The following is a 27011-nucleotide window of genomic DNA, read 5'->3' as shown; positions in this document are numbered from 1 at the left end:
ATGATTCTCTCTCATCATCCGATCGAGGCGATCTCTCCCTCGCCCTTCCTCTCTGAATCAATAAAAATGTATTTTAAAAAAAGGTACATGTTTGGAATTTTCACAGTAGCTTAAAATACAAACAGTTGCAAAAGAGAACCGCCTAGCAGAATAACATATTAATAACAATCTAATGAATAACATATCACTTCTGACAGAATGACTACCATTTATTTGCTTTAGATTTCATAAGGTTATTTTACTTGTCTCAATTGCTCGAGAGCTTAAACACATATTGAGTATTCATTATAGACTGGAATAAAAAGTAATAAAGCACATTCTTGTCTTCAAAATGCTCAGAATCTGCTAATAGAAAACCATACTAACTTTTCTGTAATTTTAAGCTCTGTATAATAAAAAAATACATGAATTATATAATATAAATAAATAATAACAATAAAGTTTGATATTTGGACAACAGAAATATGTACAAGATAACAAAATAGAATAAGACAGTGATTAACATTAGGGACCAAGAAGGAAGGCTGGTATAAGGGAATACTTTACAGCAACTTTTGGTTTTAAAAAGTTATTTTTTTAAATTAAATCAAGGGTAGCCAATGTTATCTATTTCTTGTATATCTATATCCTTCCAAAGATGTTCTAATGCACATATACACAAAAGGATATACAGGGTAGTGCAAAAGTAGGTTTACAGTTGTGAGTACACAAAACAGAGTTTATTCATATTATTTAATTATATTATTTTCCATATAAACAACTATAAATCTACTTTTGCCCCCGCCCTGTGTATATAAAACAAACATACATACATAATCCTTTTTAAAAAATCCTCACCCAAGGATATGTTTATTGATTTTAGAAAAAGGGGAAGGGAGGGAGAAAGAGACGGAGAAACATCGATGTGAGAGAAACATTAATCCGTTGCCTCTGAATGTACTCCTACCGAGAACTGAATCTGCAACCTAGGCATGTGCCCTACTAGGGAATCAAAACCACAACCTTTCTGTGTACAGGACGCCACTCCAATCAACAGAGCCACACCAGCCAGGGCCACACATTTTTTTTCTCACTCTTTTCATATATGGTAACATATATTGCATACACATGTTCATATACACACAGAGAATATGTATAAAATAAAATTCTATACCATGGAGATCATTCAAGATCAGTGAATAAAAAGCCTTCTTGTATTTGGGGGTTGGGGGGGGGGCAGAGAGCTGAACATCATTCTATTGTGGGGCTATATCATCATTTATTGAACCAATCTCCTGCTGCACTAATGAGCATTTAAAAAATTTCTAATCTTTTGCTATTAAAAACTCTATTGCAATAAATAACCCTGTACACAAGCAACTTCATACATGTTAAACAGGTTTTTAAAGAGGATCAGAATGTTGCCAAGGAAAAAACAGGGCAAAATCTTTTTTTTTTAAATATATTTTTTATTGATTTCAGAGAGGAAGGAAGAGGGAGAGAGAGATAGAAACATCAATGATGAGAGAGAATCATGGATTGGCTGCCTCCTGCAAGTCCCCCACTGGGGATCAAGCCCACAACCGGGCATGTGCCCTTGATCGGAATCGAACCTGGGACCTTTCAGTTCCCAGGCTGACCCTCTATCCACTGAGCTAAACTGGCTAGGGCTAGGGCAAGGGCAAGATTTTACTGGCAGGGGAAATAACTCAAAGACCCAAAGGTGTAAAACTGGAATTAAGTAGTTTGACATTACTGGAATATAAAATCTGAACTGGGAGAATGGCAATTGGGGACAAAGAAGGAAAAATAAACTGGACCCAGATTACTTGGACTTAATTCTGTAGTATTTTAATAAGGAGTGGGACAAGATCAGAGTTTTGCTTTAAAAAGACTTTTCTATGGAAACAACCCAAATATCCATAAACTGATGAATGGACAAATAAAATGTGCCATATCCACACAATCGAATATTCAGGAATAAAAAGAAATGCAATATCGATACATTCTACAACATGGATAAACTTTGAAAACATTATGCTAAGCGAAAAAGGCAGTATTTCACAAAAGACTACATATTTCATGACTTATATGAAATGCCCAGAATAGGTAAATCCACAGAAATATAAAGTAGATTTGTGGTTGCCTAGGGCTGGATAAGAGGGAGGGTTAAGGAGAAATGGGGAGGAACTGCTAACAGATATGGGTTTTGAGGGAGCGGGTGACAGAAATATTTTAAAATTGTTTGTGGTAATGATTCATAAATTCATAAATATACTAAAAACCACTAAACTGTGTACTTTAAATGGGTGATTTTATGGTATGTAAGTTATATCTCAGTAAAGCTGTGAAATAAAATAGTTATTCTGATGACTATGTAGAGAACAGATTTGAAAGGGGTCAAGACTGGAGGCAGAAAATCAGTCAGGAAACATAACAGTCCAGGTGAAAGATAATGAGAGTCTAAGCTAAGATATAGGCAATAGTGACAAAGAGGAGAGAAGGATTCAAGAGATATTTGGGGGGTAAGACCAATCGAATTTATTTGCTGACTAGATAAAGGGGTAATGGGAAAGGGATGAATCTTGAATTCCTGGCTTGGATGACTGGGTGAAGGATTGTTACTACCTATATTTCCTACTCATATGAGATAGGAAGTATAAAAAGAAGAGCAGATTTTGGATGAAAGATAAGTTCCATTTCAGATATGTTGAGTTTGAGATGTCTGTAGGATATCTAGATGAAACTGTTAAGTATATAGTTGTTTTGAGGTAGGGGAGACACCTGGGGCTGTAGATTTGAGAGTCATGAGTGAAGAGGGGGTAGTTAAAACTATGAATTTGGATGTGACTGCTTGGGAAAGCATATAGAGTAAGCAAGGCATAGGCCAAGAATGCAACTCTGTATTTGGGAGCAGGCTAAGAATAAGTGTATGTGTAGGGAAAATTAATAGTTTATTGAGCACTCCCTCTAGATGGTGGGCACACACAGTTCTAGGTGGTACTTTGTTTCAAAGCCTTTATCTAAACCATCTTATTTAACCCTCATACCAATTTTACAAGTCAAAGCAATTGATACTGATCATTCCTAATTTATAGATTAGGAGATTGGAATGAGGGAACGATTTTGTGCAAGGTGTCAGGGCTAAAAGCGACTGTGCTGGAATAACTAGAATCTAGGCCTGATTCCAATGCTCAGACTCTTCCTACGTCATCTCTCCTTTCCACTGCTATAGTACCGAGCACGGTTTCTCTTCACTGCGCCTCGTAGACACGTAATTGATCACTGAAAAGCCAAACTTCAACGAGGTCATCGGAGCGATACTACATTATCGGGTAGGATAACGAGAGGAAGCAAGGGGCTGACTTTATTTCCATGCTAAGATCTACCTTATCTTAAATAGTAAGTTTTCTCTGTACAGTTTAGCAGCGCTCCGAAACCGCGATCCTGGGATTCGAAAAGGCAAATCCAGAATCTCCTGAGGGAAGGAATGAGGAACTCTATCAATCTTCAGATCTTATGGATTTACATTCTTGCAGACAGAGACCACGGAGCAGACCAGGCCGCCTAGACCCGAGGGCCAGCTTTGTCAACAAGTTTCTCAGCGGGGGTGAAGGGTCAAGAACACGAGAGCTTTGGGCCTGGCGAAGAGGCGACTGTCCCAGGGATCCGAGACACCACCACTCCCTGGGAACCCAGCACGCCCTGGGAACCCAGTCCAAGGGCCAGCACCCGCCCGGGCTCCCCGTACTCACTTTCTTGATGTTGGATTTGGAGGCGGGATGAAAGTCCTTCTTGCACATGAAATTGGCGAAAGACTTCCCCATCTTGGAGGCTGAGCTGGAGAAAGCCGCCGCTAGGTCTGAGAGCAACGTAAACAAACTCTGCCGCCTAACCGGAACTGCGCTTCCCTTCGCACGGGGCACTTCCGGGGTCAGAGGTGACGGCTTCCGGCAACTAATGCCTCTCCCTGACACTGATCGCCCCCTCCCTTTTCACTTTGCCCGGAGGCCAGGTGAGGGGCGTGCACGGGGGAGGGGCGTACGTAGGAGACGTGGGAAGTGGGGGAGACGGGAAAGATGGCCGGGTGGGATCCCGGGCCGCTGGGGGCCGGGGCACAGCTGTGCCGCCGCCGTTTCAACGCCCCCGACGGGGCGCGGAGGGCGCCCTGTGCGGCGGCTCTTCTACAAGACCTGTTTGAAGTTCGAGCCCTTTATTTACCCCGGGAACTCGGACTCGAGTTAAACTTTTCTGCACCGATTTTCTCATCTGTGTTATGGGAGTAGTAATTCTCACAGTGTGTAGCCCGTTTGTGCGGAGGTTTCTGAAAGCAGTTGGTGAACGAAAGCTTTTAAATAGGATGTCGACGCTACGAGAGCGAGGACTGTGTGTTTTGTCGCCACGGGGCAGAAAGATGTTCAGTAAACTTTTGTTGAGTGATAAATGCACAGTAAGCCCCTGCGGCTCCCCCTCGAAATGGGCTCGCTAGGTGCCTTGCTAACGAGGCTGCGTGTTTCCTGAGCTTCCCGTACAGCCCCTTAGCTCAGATCTAGTGCCGCTTTATGGCCCTTGAAACTACAGGGTTTGGGGTGGCCATGGCTGCTGTAGGGGCGCCACCAACCAGCTTCTCTTGCGGGTGTGTGTGCGGTGCCTTCTGTGGGGAATGCACCGTTTGCCGAATGAAAAAAACAACAGCTTTCATTTGAGTGTCTTCTTCGTTGTATACACTGTGCAAAACACTTGACACATTGTCTTACTAATTTCTCATAATAGCGCTATGATATATTTGAACCAGGGATTCCCAAATATGGAAATAGTCAAAGATGACTCAGGGAAGACTTCAGGAGTAAGAGTTGTTAGACCCTCTAAACCTGTGGGTCGCGACCCCTTTAGCGGTCGAACAACCCTTTCACAGGGGTCGCCTAAGACCATCCTGCATATCAGATATTTACATTACGATTCATAACAGTAGCAACATTACAGTTATGAAGTAGCAACGAAAATAATTTTATGGTTGGGTCACAACATGAGGAACTGTATTTGAAGGGCCAGAAGGTTGAGAACCACTGGCAGAGGGTAAATCTGACTGATAAATTAGAAGAAGGTACTTGTCATTAACATTTTCATATTGACTCTTGTGCTGCAAGATTCATTCCCAAGTCATTTTCTGACTGATTTTTGAACTACAGTACATGAAGTTTAAAACTTCAATGAACAGCTTTTATTAGATATGGCAATAGTATCCCTTGGTCATTAAAACTTTCTGTTTTGTATATACTTAAAAATGCTTTTTTCTTCTTATTTTGAATCTTCTATATGATTTTCAGTTTTAAAAAAATGGAACCTTGTTCCTGTGACACTTTTGTGGCATTACCTCCAGCAACAGTGCAAAATAGGATTATTTTTGGAAAAAATTCAGATAGACTCTGTGATGAAGTACAAGAGGTAGTTTATTTTCCTGCTGCAGTTCACGATAACCTGAGAGGACATCTTAAGGTAGGTGAAATACATATTTTGTTAGCAATATGTTTCTTTAAAAATATCAAACAGGTTTTTTTTGTCATAAGCTAACTATTTGGCAGATACTATAGAAGTTAAAAATTCAAGAATTGAAATTTGAAAAATAATTTGAATCAAAAGTAGACTGCTGGTCTTTTGTGATTTGGAGGAAGCTGAAATAACAATAATAATAATTGTTAATTTTATTTGCTTACTATGTGTAAACCTGTTAAATAGGGCAGGGATTTAAAACCTGCTGGCTGGTGTGGCTCAGTTGGTTGACTTTCATCCTGTATACTGGAAAGTCACCAGATTGATTCTCTGTCAGGGCACATACTTAGGTTGCAGGTTCAATCCCCCAGTCAGTGTGCATGTAGGAGGCAACCAATTGATGTTTCTCTTTCACATCTCTCTCTTTTCCCTCTCCCTTCACCTCTCTCTAAAATCAAATTTTTAATTTTTTTTAAAAATCCTGCTGTCAAGCTTAGGATTTAGTAGAGGAGTCGGATGCGGATGCTGCAGCCAACCCCATTATAAAGTATGATGGTCTAGATATAAAATATAAGAGCAGCAAGCTGTGACAGCAGCGGAGGAAGAACAATTAATTCAGTCTAGGGATGAAGGAAGGCTTCACTAGGAGTTGGGGTTTCAGCTGGAGTTCGATGGACAACAAGGATTGTGATTGGTGTAGAATAGGAAGAGTCATTCAGATTCTGGAATAACAATTTTATTACCTGGGAATAAAATTTTTATTGGACCCAGTGATAACACTAGCAACATGAATTTTATGTAGTCATTTGGTAGAATACACATTAATTAAAGCGTTCTTTACAAATTTTAATTAAAAAAATCTATTCAGCATGGAACTTTAAAAGTTTTACTTTGTGCTTTAATTGTTAGCATATTTTTTAGAGTTCATTGATATTCTAATACTAAAATATATTAAATGCTAGATGTATTCTGTATACTAGGCCAGTTTTTCTTTTGCTGCCACTATTAATTAATTTTGGGTCCATTTCCACTTTTGTCTCTTCATACTTAAGTCTAGCCTATCCTGTAAACTAGTGGTTCTCATTCTTTTCACTGCTGTGGACATAATAGATGGGTAGGCTTTTATGGCAATACCCTGTGTATAAGGGCTACCATACCGGACCTATATCACTAACCAAGAAAGACTGTACATTAAGATTGAAAACTGCTTCCTTAAGCTTCAAATCACATACATCCTCCTTTACAAAATATTTAGAGTTTTCACAATTAGAAACTATCTCTCTCCTGAGCTTCTGTAGCCCCTCGTCTTCATTTTTCTTTATGGCCCCCTGTATTTTGTTGTACCTTAGTTAATGTACAAGTCTTAGTTTCTTGAAAACAAAATCTGTAACTGATGCATTTCTTAGCAGAGTGCTTTATAATAGAAGATACTCAGCAAGTGTTTTTTTTTTAAATACATTTTTATTGATTTCAGAGAAGAAGGGAGAGAGAGAGAGATAAAAACATCAATGATGAGAGAGAATCATTGATCGGCTGCCTCCTCCTAGGGATTGAGTCTGCAACCCAGGATGTGCCCTTGACCAGAATTAAACCCGGGATTCTTTGGTCTGTCCGCAGGCCGATGCTGTATTCACCGAGCCAAACTGGCTAAGGCTCAGCAAGTATTTGAATGAATAAATACTTTAGGGTCAATTCTGAATATGATTATTGAAAATTACCATTTAGTTATACTTCTTTGTGTCATGGTCGTATTTTCTGGTTGATTTTTAAGATCCTGGACTTGGACAACTTACATGTTTTGGTTTTATGGTTGTTGCTATGACTCTCTTTACAGTGTACTTACATAGAAATTGATCAAGTCCCTGAAACATATACTGTTGTTCTCAGTCGCCCAGCTTGGTTGTGGGGCGCAGAAATGGGAGCCAATGAACATGGAGTTTGCATTGGGAATGAAGCTGTTTGGGGAAGAGAAGAAGTTTGTGATGAAGAGGCGCTACTGGGCATGGACCTTGTCAGGTTCTTTTTCTGTTGTATTTTTTGCACTATAGAACTTGTCTAAAATTTAAATTTTGGTGTAACTCTTACATACTTTATTTTTCTATTTTTTCTTTTGTTTGGACTTTGATACTTTATAGTGTGTGTCAGAAATGCTTTAAAGTACTAGCATGTAGTGTAAAGACTCTCAAATATCATTAATTGGGAGAGGCTAAGAATTGATAATCATGATTCATTGGAAGTACCTAACATATTTTGTCAGACCATAACTAATTCTCACAGTAACTTCAGATGAGATACCTGAGGATCAGAGATCAAGTAACTTGCCAATAAATTACCAACTTGGAATTTGAACATTGATCTGTTTGACTCCAAAATCATTGTTTTCAATTCCAAACTGACTTCAGGAGGAATAGTTTTGAAGTTGGATTTCAGTTTACCTGTTAACTTGAAATAATTTTTATTTGAATACAACCACAAAATCTCATGTGCATGAAATTATTTAAGCAAAACAATGGAAATTTATTTTAACCTGAGAACTTTAATATTTTTATTTTAGACTTGGCCTTGAAAGAGCTGATACAGCTGAAAAAGCTCTCGACGTCATTGTTGATTTATTAGAAAAATATGGCCAGGGTGGAAATTGTTCAGAGGATGGTATGGCATTTAGCTATCACAACAGTTTCCTGATAGCTGATAGGAATGAAGCCTGGATTCTGGAGACTGCAGGGAAGTACTGGGCAGCAGAAAAAGTACAAGGTATGGATAACTTTTCCTCATTTGTTTTACAATTAATAAATTCTCCCTTAATTGCAGAAGTTGCATGTAATTGTCTTTCAAGATTTATAATTCAGTGCAGTGAAGGGTTGAACTACAGGAGAAATGAAACAATTTTAAAGAACACACAATGAAAGAGCACTACAAAGAGCTTTCTTGAAAGGGAGAAAACAGTGATGTTATCTTTTTTCCATAGATGTAATATAAATTTTAAATAACCTCTATATATTTTCTATACAGTAGCTCTTGGCTGTTTTATAGTGTTTTCCACTTTTTAATAATCTCTTACCATTTTCTGTCTTTTAACTTTGGGCTGAATTCCAAAATTTCATAATGTGTGGGTATGAAGGTGAAAAAGGGGAGTGGTAGTAGGGTGGGCATGGATGTCTGTGGCTAGTGGTTAGAAAGAATATGTTGATACAATAGTAAAGCATTATCATAGTAAAAGAACACAATTTAATTGTCTTAAAATGCTTTGCTTTGTTTTCCATGGTTTCTTTATGAACATATATTCCTCTCATTTTTCAAGTGAGAAAATGCAGATAGGTGAATTACTCAAGGCAGTGAATGAAAAACTTAGAATTTAAATCTTTCCATCCTGACTCTCCGTTCAGTGTTCTTTCATTAGAGTACAGTCTGTGCTCAAGTGTGATCACATACTTCTTGTGCACTTACGTCCTGGATCTCATGGTTTTACAAGGGAGATAAGATACACATGTGAAAATATTAAATGGTGTATGAATGATACAAACACATAGATACTGTAAACATTTGGAGAAAGTGAAAGTCACAGTGAGCCAGAGGAGTTCAGAAAGGCTTTATGAAGGTAGCCTCAAGCTTAGGAGGATTTGGATGTTATTTTTCACAAAAGATCATTGCCAGTTTTTGATGGACATTTTATATTTTTGTATGTATGTTTACTAATACAACAGTAAAAAAAACAGTACATATAATTGAATTTAGACTATTTTTCTTATTGTAATAATTGGCCTGATTGTACCATTAAGCACTTTTTATTTTATTAACTGTGCCACTTGCAAGAGAGAAATGAATAAATGTATTCTTTTGAAAAAGATGGGCCCAGCAAGCCATCCAATGTGAACACTATCATTGGGTTTAATTATCCAGTTCTAAAATAACTTTGCCCACTGGTTTCTCTTCCTTACTAAATGATCCCAAGACTAAAGAGTTAAACTAGGGAATTAGCTATTAGATGGAAAACTCTTTTCTGTATTTGTTCTATCCTGACTTAAGTCTAGTTTTTGTGGAGAGAATATCTCAAGTATGACTGTATTAGAGTAATTTAATTGATTTCTGCTTGGCAGACTGTAATTCTAAATCTGTCTAAAACACTATCAATTTTCATTTATCATGATATATTTCATTCATTATGATCTCTTTAGCACAGGCTTTTACAGTCTATTTTGTATTTTAGTTGAACATTTTGTTTAACTTTGTGCCGTGCTATTTTTGGAAGACATGTATTTCTGTTCTAAATTTCTTTATGACTATTTTTCAAAAACTAATTAATACTAAAATATATAAAAAAGTCTCAAAAGCCAACAGTAAAAAAAAAATCCAATTAGAAAAATGGGCAAAAGACATGAAGAGACATTTCATCTAAAGGGATATGCAGATGTCAAAAAAACACATGGGGGAAAAAAAAACATGTAAAATGATGTTCGATATCATTATCCATTAGGAAAGGGAAACTAAAATCAAAATGAGATATTACTATACCCCTGTCAGAATGACTAAAATAAAAAATGACACCACTAAATGCTGGTGAGAATGTGGAGACTGGATCACTGATACATTGCTAGTAAGGATGTACAGCTACTCTAGGTAACAGTTTGGAAGTTTAAAAAAATCTAAACATGAAACTATCATAAAACCTAGCAATTGAAATGTTGTGCATTTGTCCCAGAGAAATAAAAACTTATATTCACACAAGAACCTATACATGAATATTTATAGCAGCTTTTTCCATGACAGCCCCAAACAGATATCCTTTAACTTGTGAATGGCTAAATAAACTGTCATATGTACATACTATAGAATACTACTCAGCAATAAAAAGTAATGAACTGTTGATACATGTAATAACCTGTATGAATCTTTAGAGAATTATACTGAATGAAAAAAACCAAAAAGTTATATACTATATGATTCTACTTATATAACACTAGAAGCCCGGTGCACGAAATTTGTGCAAGGGGCTCGGCCCTCACAGCCCCGACTTCGTTTGGAAGGTCATTCAGAAGGACATCAGGAAGGTCATTCGGCTGTCTGGTCTAATTAGCATATTATGCTTTTATTATTATAGATTCTTAAATGACAGTTGTAGAAATGGATAACAAACTAGTGGTTGCCTGGGGTTAATGAGATGCTGGGGATGGGAGACAAGTGAGTATGGCTATAAAAGGGCAACTTGAGTGATCCTTTTGGTGATGAAAATATTCTACATCTTGACTTTATCAGTACCAGTATTTTGGTTGTAATATTATACAAAAAGTTACATTGTGGGGAACTGGGTAAAGTATACACAGGATCTGTCTATTGTGACAACTGCATGTGAATCTATATCTCAAAAATAAAAAGTTTAATTTAAAAAGCAATTTATCTTTTTGAATATGTAATAGATGCATATGGTACAAATTTTGAAGACTATATTTACATTTAAATGTGATTATGAATCATAATATACAGATAGCTACATTATATTAAATACCACTTTTCTTCTCCCTTCACCTTTTCTTCTTTGAAAAAAGAGGGAGTTCGTAATATTTCTAATCAGCTTTCTATAACGACCAAGATTGATCGGGAACACCCAGACATGAGAAACTATGCTAAGCGGAAAGGTTGGTGGGATGGTAAAAAGGAGTTTGATTTTGCGGCGACATATTCTTACATTGACACAACCAAGATGACAATTTCACCAGGAAGATACTGTGAAGGCTACAAACTTCTGAATAAACACAAAGGTAATTTTATCATTTAAATAATATCAAAATGAAAAATTATATTTTTGTGTAGGTATAATATGGGTATAATAAAATATTTTTTGAGGAATCATCCTTAGTAAAGATGTAATTTTAAACTAAAAACATTGTGATATTATAAGCTATTTTTTAAGATGAGTGAAGTGTTATAAATTTATGAGAGGGTAATGATTTTGTTTGAAGAACAAGTTCAGATTTGTAATCCTTAGACCCTTTTTCCAGTTCATACCAATGTTCTTAATCCAAATTAGAATTACTTTACCTCTCAAAGTTCACCGAAACATGGAGACAGAGTTTTTGGACTATAACTATTGCTTCTTTCATTTATCTTTGATGGTACTATTATTGGTTATTTTTATGACAAAAGTTATATCTAGAACTGGTCAAAAAGACAAACTGAGCAGATTAAGAATTTCCATTCCAAAAGTCTAGAAAGGCTGAATAAAATATTTAAATATTAAAGACATATATAGCTAAGTTCAAACACAAGAAGAAGAAATCACTAGGTACCAAAAATGAGGGGAGAACCCATTATGTTAGCAAGATTTGAGATGTCTTATTCCCATACAGTACTCTTCCTCTCTGTGTTCAAGGTGGGGATTCTGGACCAGGTATAAGCCTTAGAGGCTAGTTTTATCATCTATGAGAATGCAGGTGTGTAAGTGAAAGACCCATTTGGAGAGCAGGAACTGGACTCCTTACCAAAATTATAGTATGAAAAATGCTACTCTGCTCCCTGCCCAGAGTTCTAGCCTGGAATTGTGCTGTCTGCTGTCTCAGCTTTGGGTCAACAAGTCTCTTGTGAGAGATTGAACGCTGAGCTACATATATTTTTGTAGGCGCAGCAGGGGCTACCTGTGCTATCCTGAGAAACAAACACTGGTTTGAAAGCAGTAAACCACACAGGATTCCAGCATACCTATATCTCTATATTCTCTATGAGAATATTTGATATGACAAATATTTAGTATTTTATTCAGATTTTCCATCCAGATAGTAAACCTGCTATAATGACTCTGTATGTAGTTGCCATTGAAAACATTTAAGCTTCATGGGTGTTTAGATGAATGGTTGTAGTTTCTATATTTACTATGGATAATTTCTATTGTTGAGTCCTGAAGTTAACTGATATATTCATCTGCATTATCTAACCTGCTGTTAATCTCATGTGGTGACATTTTCATTTCAGATATTGTAGTTTTCATCTCTACATATTTTATTTGGTTCTTTTTATATATCTCCCATTATTTTATTCATTATCTTCATTTTTCTTGAAATCTTTGAACATATTCAGCATATTTATAATAGCTGTTTTAGCATCTTGGTCTGCAAACTCCATTATCTCTGTAATTTATGGGTCTGTTTCTGTTTTTGTTTTTCTTCTGGTTTCGGGTCACATTTTCCTGCTTATTCATATATTGAATTTTTTAAAAATATTCTTTATTGATTGTTAGAGAGAGAGGAAGGGAGAGGGAGAGAGAGAAACATTGATGCAAGAGCAAAACCTTCATCTGTTACTTCCTACCGGGGATTGAACCTGCAACCTGGGCATGTGCCCTGACTGGGAATCGAACCCCAAACCTTTCTGTACCCGGGATGACACCCAACCTACTGAGTGATACTGACCAGGGCAGAAGTAAGTCTTGATTTAGCAGACAGTTTGTTTGTTCTCAACCTACTAACTTTATCCCCTAGTCGGCAGCTCAAATTTCAGTTCAGTTCTTTTATTTTTAGCTGATCTGCCCTACACAGATCAGGTGAGATGTGGGCAGAGTTTTTTACACAGAATTTGGTGGTTCCTCTCTTTAACTTTCACCTTGATGGTATTCCCCCTTCACTTCCTAGTGCCTGTGGCTGCCCTCTGGATCTTCAGGCCACAAAGACTAAGTTTTATGTGGCTCCCTGCCCAGTATTGCACAGCATTGACTGTGGGCCAACGCTGTAACAGAAAAGGGAAACACCCTGCGCGTTATCTCATCTTCCAAATGTCACCTTCCCTCCAGAATTTTTCTGCTTTTGTTTGCTCTGAAGAGCCGTCGGGTAGTTGTTTTTCTGCATTTTATTCTGAGTGTATAGTTATTTGAGGGAGGGCTGATCTGGTGGGAGTTTACTCAGCCAAATTAAAGCAGAACTCTTTCCCATGCCATTTAATATTCTATGGCATTCTTTTACTTGTAAATATAAATATATGTACATGATTCAAAATTCAGAGGTCCATAAGAGTATGCAGTGAAGTCTCTCCCTCTTACCCTGTCCCTAGATATCATTTCTTTTCCCAGAGGCAATTCCGTATCATTCTTCCAGAGATGATGGCCCTGATCGGCCCTGATTGCCACCCAGGCCGAGGGACCCACCCATGCACGAATTTGTGTACTGGGCCTCTAGTTAATACATATTTCCCCATTTTTATATTCCGTTACTACTGACTCTTAAAAAATAATTTCAATAATTTCTTTGTCCCTTTGTTACCTTAAATTCCAGAAAAATAACTTCTATTTAAGAAGGTTACTGGGTGGCAGATAACTGCTAAAAAGGTTAGTTCACTAATGAGAAAATGTGATATATCCTCCTTCACTTGAAGGATAAACCAGTTCTATAAATCAATCAGAAAGCAACTACTCAGAGATAGACCAGTCAGTGATTGATAGTTGCTTTCCAGAAATTCATTAAACAAATTAATGATATATTAGTTATTTGGTATGACAGAAAAAAAATTTGTGACAGAATGTTTTCAGAATGCTTTAACACAATCGTTTTTAAAGTATTTAATATCTTACTTATATTTTAATTTCCAGAAGAATGTCTTATCATTTGAAAAGTTTTCTATAAAGTTTCTAAATGTTAGCTTATCATTTTATAAGTTATGTAAACTATCTTTTTCTCATGTGGATAGCTGTGTAGAAAATGCTAAAATATGTTATTCTAATTCTAATTTTAAATTTATTATTGTAGCCCTAACCGGTTTGGCTCAGTGGATAGAGCGTCGGCCTGCGGACTGAAGGGTCCCAGGTTCAATTCCTCTCAGGGGCATGTGCCTTGGTTGCGGGCACATCCTCAGTTGGGGGGTATGCAGGAGGCAGCTGATCGATGTTTCTCTCTCATTGATGTTTCTAGCTCTCTGTCACTCTCCCTTCTTCTCTGTAAAAAATCAATAAAATATATTTTTAAAAAATTTATTATTGTAAAAGTAGAGACAGGCATAGCAATTGCACCAACACCTACTTCCATTTGTTAAAAGCATATCAAGGGCTAGACACTGTGCTAAGTGAATATATTATCATCTTTAAGCAACTGTGTGAAGTAGGTATTATTGCCATTTTACAAATTATGAAACTGTGGTCTTCATTTATCTCCCTATGAAACTTAAAAAAAATGGACTCTTTCTTGTCCTTATGTTCCTCTCAGCACCTAGTCTTGCACTAGTTTGTTGTGTATACCTAATGTTTTGATTAAATTTTAAAAGGATTTAATTAAATTATAACTTGTAGATAGTTTAACAAAGATTACTGTTGTGTACTTTTTTGGCAATAAACTGAAATCCTCAGGACATAAAATTAGCAGGCCTTTTTAAAAAAATGAAGAACAACACATAATTAGAGTGGAGAGGCAAATGTCAAGAATCCTAAGGTTTATGGTAATTAAACAAAAGGAAGAAAAAGTAGAAACAATTACAAATTAATTAGTTACTGCATCATAATAATTGATTCTGTTTTACTTAACTATAAAATAACTGAATAATATATTTAAAATGTATATATGATGATAGTAATAGGTGCATCAGACATGAAACTTATTTTTTCCTCCCAAGTTTGAATTTCAGCTCAGCTTTTTGTGCTTTGCCAAAAGAATGTCTTTCCAGTACTTTTATAGGAAATTGTCTACTTGTACATTATGGTTAATTTTTTCCTATGATTTTTCTAGATGGAAGAGCTTACCTCTCTTCTTTCCAACTGTCCCTGACTGATAGCTATTAACTGTGCTGCATGTATATCCAAATTGTATCTATATTCACTCATGTATTTTAAATAACTAGTTTAAATTGCAGTGAAATTGCACCCTGTGTTTTGCATTCATTTGCGTGAACCTTGCCACTGAAGCCTCAATACTTATTCAATGCTTGCTAGTGAATTACTCATAGCTATCCTACTCAAGTGATCATGTAAATCCTCCTTTCATTTTGAGAATTGTAGGTTTTGAATACAGAAAACGTTTTCATAATACCTATATTATGACAGTGTTATGGTTCTGACACTGTTTTCATTAAAACTTGCCACTTAAGGAATTTAGATTTGAATCACTTTAAAACCTCCCTAGGTGCAGCGGCTATGTGTCTGCTAGGTGTGGATGGTAGGCTTTTGCTTTATTGTTTAGTTTTAATATTAAGGCTTGTTTATATATCCAACTTTTTTTCCTCCTGAATTTTTTTTCAAATTTAACAGAAAGATATTGCTCCTATAACAAGTTATTTATAAATTACTTCTCTTGAATTTGAAATCATTGCTGTACTATGGAGAAACTGAGATTTTTCTATTATAAAACAGTTGGCCCTGGCTTGTGTGGCTCAGTTGGTTAGCATCATTCCCTACACTAGAAGGTAGTGGGTTAGATTCCTGGTCAGGGCACATACCCAGGTTGAGGGTTCAATCCCCAGTTGGTGTGTGTGGGAGGCAACGGGTGGATAGTTCTCACATCCATGTTTCTTTCTCTCTCCCTTCCTTTCTCTGAGATCAATAAAAAACAAATAAACATCACACATTAGGTTTATCAGACACAGACTTTCAAATTTGTATGTTTTGTATGTTTAAGAAAATTTGATAAAAAGGAAGAGAATTGCATCAGAGTACTGCAATCTATAAAAGAGAACAAAATGGAAATAATCCTATATAATAAAAACCTAATATGCAAATCAACCGAATGGCAGAAAGACTGGTCATTACGGCACGCACTGACCACCAGGGGGCAACACTCAACACAGGAGCTGCCCCCAGCCCACAGACCCCAGGCCAGCCAAGGCGGGTGCCAGCGGAGGCCCCCTGATCACCCCGCCAGTCGCCCCGCAGAGGAAGGCAACCAGCAGCGGCAGCAGGGGGTGAGGCTGGCAAGCGGTCGGTGCCAGGCTGGCCAAGGTGGGTGCCAGCGGGGGGGGGGTGGGGGGCCCGATTACCCCACCAGTCACCCCACAGAGGGAGGTGACTGGTGGCAGCAGCAGAGGCTGGGCCAGCGAGCGGGTAGCGCCAGGCCAGCCAAGGCAGGTGCCAGTGGGGGCTCCCTCAACCACCCCGCCGGTCGCCCCACAGATCAGCCCTGATCACTGGCCAGGCATAGGGACCCTACCTATGCATGAATTTCATGCATTGGGCCTCTAGTAGAATTATAAAGTAATAATAACAAATGAAGAACTAAATAGGTTGGTTTAACAACAAATTAGACATAATAGAAGGAAAAAATAGTGAACTGGAAGATTAGTAGAAAAGAACTTAATGAAAACAGAGATATAAAAGTTTAGAAAATATAGACAAAGGTGTGAGAGGCATATGGGACTCAGTGAAAAGGTTTCACATATGTGTCGTTGAAGTCCCAGAAGGAAAAGGAGAAGGAATATTGAGGGGCAAAAGCAATATTTTAAAAGATACTGGATAAGAGTTTCCCCAAACTATTTGTTTATTTAGAGGATTGTCAATTTTAATGATCTCTTCAAAGAACCAGATTTCAGTTTCATTGATTTTTCTCTATTTCTGCTTTCAATTTCATTGATTTGTGCTTTATTTTTATTATTTCCTTCCTTATGCTTGCTTTGGGCTTATTTTGTTCTTTTTCTAGTTTATTAAGGTGAAGCTTAGATTACTGATTTCCACATTGGCTTTTAAGTTTCTCTCTGGATACACACACACACACACACACACACACATACATACATATCCATTCCTACTCAGACTACAATTCACACTTTCCTATAACAGTATTAATTTCAGGCACAGGAAATTATTACAGAAAAAATAATTTGTTATTTTGTAAAGAACATCTTGAATACTAGTATTGGAAACTAAGCACACTATTTTCTTAATAGTTGGTTTTCTGAATAGATTGACTCAGATGATATTGATAGCATCAGTTCATTGCTAACTAAATACACCTTAAAATATTGTTTAAGGTCAATGAGATTGAATTTAATTTTGTATTATTAATTTCTTCTTCTTAGGCAGTTACATAGATTTTTACCTGTTATAATGGTTTGATATTTTATATTTAAAAATATCTTTCTTGCAACAGTGGAATGAGTCTAATCTAACAGTTATGATACAAGGTTTGTTTTATAGTCTATCCCTTAATTTATACCTAGACCAATATCTCATTGTATATATTATCAGTAGAGAAAGCATTTCATATTTGCAGGATACCAACCTGCAAATTTATGCACATTTGATGATTTTCAAAATTATTTTCTTAGGAAACATAACTTTTGAAACAATGATGGAAATTCTCCGAGATAAACCAAGTGGCATTAATATGGAGGGAGAATTCCTGACCACTGCAAGCATGGTTTCTATTTTACCTCAAGATTCCAAATTTCCTTGCATTCACTTCTTTACTGGGACTCCTGATCCTGAGAGGTAAAGTCACAAAAATACTATAAACCAGCAAGGGGTAAGGGGGTAGGGTAGAATCTTTAGTCTGTTGATTATTTTGTGAGGCTTCTTCTTTTTTTTTTTAAATACACCAATACACAAATAATTTTTGGATGCATTTCAGTTCAAGTTTTTGTCCGCCATTTCCATATGTGCATAAATGTCATAATTGTTCTCATTTTTGTTGGAAAAAATGTTAATAGTTTCTTGTATACAGTCATCCCTACATCCTCTTTCCCCAAGTATACTTAACATTGTCAAGAAAAGAGAGTAGAAAGGTTTTCTTATGCAGATTTCAGTATTATAATATTAGATGGTTAAGAGTTAATAAAAAAAGTAAATGATGTAGTGTGCTGGATTTAGATGGTTGCTTATGAACTCATATCTAGAAAATACATTCATACAGTTCAAGTTTAGAAGGATTTGTATAGACTATCTTGACTTAAGTCATTAGTATCTCTCACAAAACAATATAAATTACATTTAGAAATGATCTTATATTCACGATCTTTCAGTGTTAGTCTTTTATATTATTAAAGATATTTTCAAGAAAAATCTGTGAACCCCTTATTAATAATGCTGCTAATTTTCATCTAAAATCTTAATCTTCAATCTGTAACATTGAGAATTGTTCTTACCCTCTGATGAACTATAATTTTACTTGACACTGTTTACATGCCAGGCATTTTGTTAAATTCATGGGAATACAAGGCTAAATAAACTCCGTTCCCCGCCCCAAAGGAGATCCCAGTATACCAGGGAAGACAACATGGCTGCAACTAGTATGACAGGAACTCATTAGTATGTAACAAGTTAATAGAAACATCTAAGTAGAGGGAACCTTACAAGATTTAGAATAATGCTGAATATTTTTAAATTCCCCACGTGACAATTTAATAAAATATTTTTTCTTCTAGATCTGTTTTTAAGCCTTTCATATTTGTGCCAAATATTTCACAACTACTGGACACCAGTTCACCAACATTTGAATTTGAAGACCCAGTTAAAAAGAAGCCACATTTTAAGACTAAACCTGACAGAAGACACCCACTCTACCAAGAGCATCAACAGGCATTAAAAGTAATAGATAACAAGGAGGTATGATTAGATTATGTTCTATGTTTTATCATTACAAATAGTTTAAAATATGAATCAATCCATATTTTGTCTTTTAAAAAATATTTTTATTGATTTCAGAGAGGAAGGGAGAGGGAGAGAGAGATAGAAACACCAATGATGAGAATTGTTGATCAGCTGCCTCCTGCACACCCACTACTGCTGATTGAGCCCACAACCTGGGCATGTGCCCTGACCAGGAATCAAACCATGATCTCCTGGTTCATGGGTTGACGCTCAACCACTGAGCCACATAAGCTGGGCAATCAATCCATATTTTGAATTTGAGTTTTCTTTCCCTCCTTCATATACAAACAGGTTTAAAAATAGTTTAGATGCTTTGACTATGGTAGAGCTCTACTATTTTGTATCTTTGGTTAAAAATAATGATTAAGAATATGCTGTGAATCTTTTAGAGAGATGTAGCATATTAAACATAATATCAATAGCTACTTGTTATTGAGCACTATTATACACCAAGCACCATAGTACTATTACATGGAATATTTCATTTAACCTTCACAGCCTCTTTGTGAGGTAGGAACTATTATTATCTCCATTTTACTGAGAAGGAATCTAAGACTTCAAGAGAGTTTAAGTAGCTTGCTTATTATATACCTCACACCCAAAATTACAAAGCCACTGGAGGGCAGTTAACCTGGACTCTTATATAATGTTCTTAAGCATACAGATTCAGATTAATTTTAATTGAAAGTGCTTTAAGACCTCATCGACTTAAAATAATAATTAATTGGAGCTTTTAAAAAATAATAAATGCTTATTATTTTAAAATGTAAGCATTATAGAAGACTATAGAAGATTAAAATATCACCACAATCTTATCTTCAGAAATAAGCAAATGTATTTTTGGGGGGCAGATAGATGGATAGATAATTTTATATCCATACCTCTTTTGCCCTCTTCTCTCTCTTCCTCAGAGATTAAATAAAAAAAAAAAAAAGATTAGAAGGAAATGGAAGGACTGCTTAAAGGCTTTTAACAGATTCCCTGCTATGAAGGAAAAGATTCTCCATTTTATACATTTTTCTCACCTGTTTTCACCAACTCCTCATTTTTATTGCCTATAATTCCTATAATTGCCTATAATTTACCAAGGTATATGTATTTATATTCTATCTACATTAAGTGAATTAAATGCTTTTCCTTTTATTTTTTTATTTACTTTTGTCTGTAGCATGTTTGCAGAGTTGCCATGCCTCTCCCTGCCACCCCCATCTTGCTTATGCTTAAAGCAGAGACCTCCTATTTGCTTTATCTGGGCCCAGTTTGTTTTCACTTCTGACCTACAGTGTAAACCCTTTTTTGTAGCCTGGTGGCATGGAGTGAAAGGCAAGCATTTTGTTCTAGGAGTTCACTGTGTGCTAACTAGGGCCCAGTCCACTGGGCCAGAGGTGTCATCCACTCCCTGGGCCTGGTTTACTGTCCAGACTCAACACAGCACTGTGAAATATGATAAGTCCTCTGGTTTTTCTTGCCTGTACTCCAGTTCCTCAGTGATATGTTTCAAAAGTGTCTGCTCTGGAGGGATTTCCCTTCACTCCTCCTCCCCAGCAGCCTTCTCATTGCCCAAATCGCTTTTGTTAGTTTTCTAGAGTTGTCAGCTTCCTTTCCCCCTCAATACTGCTCTGGGAGGTGAGTTTTGTAGACTTACTAAATGTTTGTTAAACTAAATTGCTGATTGACATTTTCCCAAGTAATACTGAAATAAAATTTTAAAAGCTGTTACTATTTTAGGCTTTATTTAATGGGCATGAAATATTGATTGACAAAAAAAGTAGTGGAAAGACAATACGATTTGAGGGTAGAAGTGACAAAGAGTTGGGTTCTAGTCCTGGCTTTGCAAATAACTACTTCTGTGTCTTAGGGAAAGTCAGTCCTACTTGCAGTTTTAATTTACATTTGTTGATTACTAATGAGGTTGAAATTTTCCTTATATGTTTATTGGCCATTAGTGTTTTCTCTTAAAAGACTTGCCTACCCTTTTCCTTGGTTTATTTTTCAATTGATTCTTGGTTGTTTTGTCTTCTGCCTCAAAGAGGCAAACTATGTGAATAGTAAGTCTTTGTTACATTTCAAATTTTTAATCTCAACTTGTTATTTATTTGACTTTTTTATAGACAAAAATTTTAAATTTAGTTAGTTATACTTGTTAGTCTTTTCCTTTAAAGCATCTTGATTTCAAAAGGCCTACTTCACCTCAAGGTAATTATAACTTCTGTATTTTCTTCCAGTAGGTATATATGTTTGAAAAAATATTTAGTCCTTTAATTCCTCTGGAATTTATTTTTGCATATGCTATAAAATAGAGATTCTAACTTTGTTTTCCAAAGAGGTAACCAATTATTCAAAAACAATTTATAGGCAAAATGTACTTTTTCTCCACTGATATGAAATAAAATTTCTTCAAAAAACAATTGTATACAATGTTAAGGTTAAGTATCTTTATTTTGTGCTGTTTTGCCCCATAATGGTTCAAAATTTAGAAATTATGCTCACTTTCTAGTAATTTTCTTATATTTTAGTTGCTCCTTCCCTTGAACATTACTGTGCTATTTTCTTTGTTTATTCTGATAATATTATTTTTAAATATATAAGATCCAAATTCATAAAAATATCTCAGCCTCAACTTTTAGCAGCATTCCCATACATAATTAATACCAGATTTTCAACAATTTTGTTACTTGTCTTTTAGGTTTCTTGTTTATAGACTAATCCTACATAATTATTCTTGTTTTTTCTACTAAAAATAACTAACAATTTGGGGTTAATAAAATAACTCGAACTTTAGAACTATGATTTTCTCTGAAAGAATTTTATTCGTTCTATATCTAAAGAATAGGAGGAGGGGAACCAAACAAGAAGTAGAAACCAGAATGAACAAACCTTGTCTATGGAAGTTGATTAGAATTTGGTTAGACTTGTGTGTGTTCATTTATTGTTATTTTTAATTGTTTAGGAAAAAGCCAAAACAATGTTGGAGGACATGAGAAAACTGGAGAAAGAACTATTCAAAGAGATGGAATCAATCCTTCAAAACAAGCATCTTGATGTGGATAAAATTGTTAATCTTTTTTCTCAGTGTACAAAAGATGAAATTCGAATTTATAAGTTAAATATCAGTTCTTAATTACCATCTAAATGGTCAACAATCTTCCTCAAAGTCAGAATCAATCACCGTGGTAAATGATACGAACCTAGTGTGAGCAGATATGATTATTCTTCAATAGCATTCAAGTGATAGCTTGACTATTAAAACTGCATATAATTGCTGAAATATCAAGAAAGAAAATAACATCAAAATTAGACACATATATTATGGAATAGCCAGTTGTTACATCAGGTACTGCCCTGTGTTATTTTTTTTGTACTACAATAACTTTTTACAAATCACATATTCAATTCTGCATAAAGCATGAAACATTAAAATAATGCATAGATTTAAGTTTATTATAATTATGTATTGTCCTCAATTACAAAAAAGAAATTTTTTCTTTAATAATGAAAAATATTGTCTTATGGTGAAGTTTTGTGTGCTTCAGGCAAATATTAACCAGCTCTAACAAAGTGTTCCAGATTTACACATTAAGTCTTATTATAGTGTACTAGAGGCCTGGTGCACAAAATTCATGCACTTGGGGGGGTGTCCCTCAGCCCGGCCTGCACCCTCTTGCAGTCTGGGACCCCTCAGGGGATGTCCACCTGCTGGCTCCCCGAGAGTGGGCCTATGCCGGCAGTCGGTCATCCCTCTCACAGTCCAGGAGCCCTTGCTCCTTACTGCCCGCCTGCTCACTGCTCCTTACCGCTTAGCTCGCTGCTCCTTAATGCTGCTGCAGAGGCAGGAGAGGCTCCCGCCACCACCGCTGCGCTTGCCAGCCGTGAGCCTGGCTTCTGGCTGAGTGGCACTCCCCCTGTGGGAGTGCACTGACCACTGGGGGCAGCTCCTGTGTTGACCGTCTGCCCCTGGTGGTCAGTACGCATCATAGCAACCAGTCATTCTGCTGTAATGGACGCTTAGGCTTTTATTATATAGATTCATTCTGAAAATGTACTTTTATTAAACTCAGATATGCTCTTTGTCAAGACTTGGATGACCAGTGAGCCTTTAGCTATAATTATGTAGCATTTTTTTGGCCATACTCCTTTGTAGGATTTCATGTTAATATTTTAGAAGAGTTTGTGTGGGAGATTAGGAAATGGGATAGAAGATACCATTTCTGTGTCTCAAATTTCTCTCATCCTTTACATCTTTTCACTCTGTGAAAACAGAAATAGGAAGGAGATAGTAAGAATGAAAAAGAATTATTAGTGTATTATGAACATTTTAATGTATAATATATTGTGGACATTTATTACAAATGAGTAATAATCTCTGCCCAAAGTTTATAAAACTGTTAAAGTTACATTGAGATTACCAAGTAAGGGTCAAAGTTGCAAATATCTATAATAATAAAAGCATAATATGCTAATTAGACCGGATGACCTTCAGGACAAAGCTGGGGCTGCGAGGGGAAGCCCGGGTCCTGGGTGTCTGCCCATGGCTGGAGGGAAGCCCGGGTCCCGGGTGCCAGAGGGAAGCCGGTGCTGGCAGCCGAGGGAATGAAGGCCTACTCTTGCATGAATTTCCTGCATCGGGCCTCTAGTAAACAATAGAAAAACCCAACTCAAAATAACATTATATATTTATTGGTTTCTAAAAATGTCCGTTTTAGGATTTTGATTATATCATCTTATTTATTAGTCATTATCATTGCAACGGAGATTGTTACTAAAGTAGTGGACCATTATATATAAAGAGTACCCAGGAAATTATTTTTTAAAAGTTCTCTCATAAAAACCTTAATCTGCCTGGTTTTGTTTTTGTTTAATACAAGGCTGCCATTAAAGAAAGAAAGGATAACTACCTCAGGTTCTCAGTTTATTCTGTTTGCCTTAAGTGTGATTCAGTGATAGATTCTCCCTAAATCATGAAGACCATTGGCCAAACCCCATATACTTCCTCCCTTTCTCTTTTTTAGTATATAAGGAACTAAGGGTAAGCAGTTCATTGATTTATTCAGGGACACATAATTTAATCTTATTTCTCTAAGGCCAGCACATTTTCACTTTATCTTTTGACACCACCTGCTACTAAACCAGCGCCATCTCTCTCCTGGACAACTGCAGTTAACTGTTCTTCTACACCCATATTAATTCTTTATCTCCATTCACAAGAATCTCTGCAGCCAGAGGGATCTGTTAAAACTGCAAATTTAATCATGAATTTCCCTCCTAAAACTAAAAAAACCCACAAACCCCACAACCTTATTTTTTAGAGCAGTTTTAGATTTAGAGCAAAACTAAGCAAAAAGTACAGAGTTCCTATATCCTCCTGTCCCATTCCGACCTACCACCCCATAGTCCCACACCAGAGTAGTATGATTGTTATAATTGAACTTACATTAACACATCATTATCACCCAAATCCATAGTTTACATTAGGGTTCACTTATTGTACTTTCTATGGGCTTGGACAAATGTATGACATGTATCCACAATTATAGTATCATACAGAGCAGTTTCACTGCTCTAAATATCCTCTGTGCTACACCTGTTCATCCCTCCCTCCCCCTAACCCCTGGCAACCACAGGTCTTATTGTCTCCAGTTTTGCCTTTTGCAGAATATCATATAGTTAGAATCATACAGCATCTTTGCCATGCCTACCAGTCTTCTTTTTTTTAAACCCTTACCTGAGGACATGCTTAGAAAGAGGGGGGGAGGGAGAGACAGACAGAGAGAGAGAGAGAGAGAGAGAGAGGGAGAGATTGAGTGAGAGAGAGACATTGATTGGTTGCCTTCCATACATGCCCCAACTAGGGAATGAGCCCAAAACTCAGACATGTGCCCTGACTGGGAATTGAACTGGCAACCTTTCAGTGCATAGGACAATGATGCTCAAACAACAACCAACTAAGCAACTCTGGCCAGCCGCCTACCAGTCTTGATGTGGCTTCCTTTTGAAATCCTTAGTTGAAGGACTTCAGCTAGATTTCAGGCAGTTCTGAATGATGGTTGTTTTGTAGTTTAGTTGCAATTCTGATGTGGTTGTGGGAGGATTCTAGTATCGCATTTACCTAAGCCACTATCTTGACTGGAAGCCACTGTTTTTTAAAATTTCTGCTATGTTGCATTTTCAGTTACTTGAATGTGCCCAGTTTCTATATCATGTCTGTACTCTCTACTTCCACCATTCATTTCATTTGCTCCTTTTTATATAAGTAGTTCTTTTTATCCTTTAGAGTTTCGCTGAAACATGATTTTCTCGGGGAAGTTTTCCCCACACCACACCAGGTCAGGTTTCTTGTTACAGATACTCAGAGCCATAGGTGATCCTGATCATAACTGTTATGTATTTAACATCTGTTTTCACAGTAAAATAGAAGCTTTATGAGGATAGGAACCATATTTTTTCCCATAGTTGCATGCTCCGTGTTCAATATTCTGTCTGCACAAGCTCAATAAATATTTTGTTAAATGAACATTCAAGTATTGATGGAAATTTATACAGTCCTCTTCTCTATCTGTAAAATTAAGAAAATTAGGTAGACAATCAATCTGTACAACTTGGTAGCCTTTGATAAGTCTCAGATCAACCTGTTGCCTTTTCCCATATTCAAAATGGGAATAAGAGCTCCCCAGATAAAGACAAGGATTATTATAAGGTTATGTAAATTAATTTATAAAACAATTTAGGACACTTTCACTCTATAAATCCAGTGTGGTATTTGGGCTTTGGTACTTATGTGGGTCATTAATGCCTTGTGGTATATTTTAGAAAACTTAAGATTTTCTTACATTTCATGTGTTTCTTAAAAATAAAATATGTAGTAGCTAAAATTTAGCTTTTTTTTGGTCAACCCTTAAATGATGTTTATTATTTATAATTATGTGATAAATCAAAGAAATAATCTAATAAACTGAGTATTTTAGAGAAAGCTCATTTAATCTTTGATGAAAACCTTAATTTATATATTAATCTTCAATAAAAAATTTTTTCCCTAGAAATAATTATGCAGTCTAGAATTTTGTAAAATTACTGTCTACTTATAAAACTTGCCAAAAACAGGTACTATAGAGTGAATGTTTTCTCTTTTTAATTACTTCCAGCTTTTATCATACCACGTGTAGAAATTTGTCATCCTATCTTTTCCTGAAGAATGGTGATAACATTTCTGATCCTGAACTGTGTTTCTAACCATCATTTATCACTTGACTATCTATGTCCAGTGGTCTAAAGTAATATAGTATTTTCCATAATATGAGATATGAAGGGACAAAACCTAAGAGCTATATTCTGCTGCATGGGAAACATGTTAAATAATAGTTTTCCATTTTTCTTTAGAAACTTACCATTAATTGCTATTCTGAAAATGTCAAGTACACTTGACCTTATTCTAAAAACATTGAAATTTAAGCACAAGTTAGTCATGGAATTACTCACTGAGAACAAAGAAAAGAACAATTGGCCGAAACCGGTTTGGCTCAGTGGATAGAGCGTCGGCCTGCGGACTGAAGGGTCCCAGGTTCGATTCCGGTCAGGGGCATGTACCTTGGTTGCGGGCACATCCCCAGTAGGAGATGTGCAGGAGGCAGCTGATCGATGTTTCTCTCTCATCGATGTTTCTAACTCTCTCTCCCTTCCTCTCTGTAAAGAATCAATAAAATATATTTTAAAAAAAAGAATTGATCATGTTGAAGATTAGCATACAAGTGGTAGATTTTAATCAAAATTGTATCATAATTTTTCCAGCTGTGACCCTGCATGTTAAAAATTATGAAATATGTGAGTCAATAAAAAGAGTTTACTGAGTGCATAACTGAGCAAGGCCTGTGCACAGATCCCACAGGGTGACGAAGAATGGAACAATCTCAGGAGACCCATTTAAGAAAACATTAAAAACTTATAGAAAATACCTCTATGATGGCTTCTGCATTATTCAGATTACTCAAAGAAAAGACATTGGCAA

General features: G+C 36.4%; 1 protein-coding gene across 1 annotated transcript; it reads left to right on the top strand.

The window, feature by feature from the left end:
• Positions 1 to 3033: 3033 nt before the first annotated feature.
• On the top strand, positions 3034 to 22698 carry SCRN3 (secernin 3). Its single transcript, XM_023744738.1, has 8 exons — positions 3034 to 3994; positions 5307 to 5475; positions 7304 to 7485; positions 8024 to 8223; positions 11013 to 11225; positions 17692 to 17854; positions 18787 to 18967; positions 21963 to 22698. The coding sequence occupies exons 2-8, from the start codon at positions 5317 to 5319 to the stop codon at positions 22131 to 22133; spliced, it is 1269 nt and encodes a 422-aa protein (XP_023600506.1). The 5' UTR covers positions 3034 to 3994; positions 5307 to 5316; the 3' UTR covers positions 22134 to 22698.
• The last annotated feature ends 4313 nt before the right edge of the window (positions 22699 to 27011 follow it).

This window comes from Myotis lucifugus, unplaced genomic scaffold (genome assembly GCF_000147115.1).
Source record: "Myotis lucifugus unplaced genomic scaffold, Myoluc2.0 scaffold_5, whole genome shotgun sequence".
NCBI lineage: Eukaryota > Metazoa > Chordata > Mammalia > Chiroptera > Vespertilionidae > Myotis > Myotis lucifugus.
This window is presented reverse-complemented; position numbering and strand designations above follow the sequence as displayed.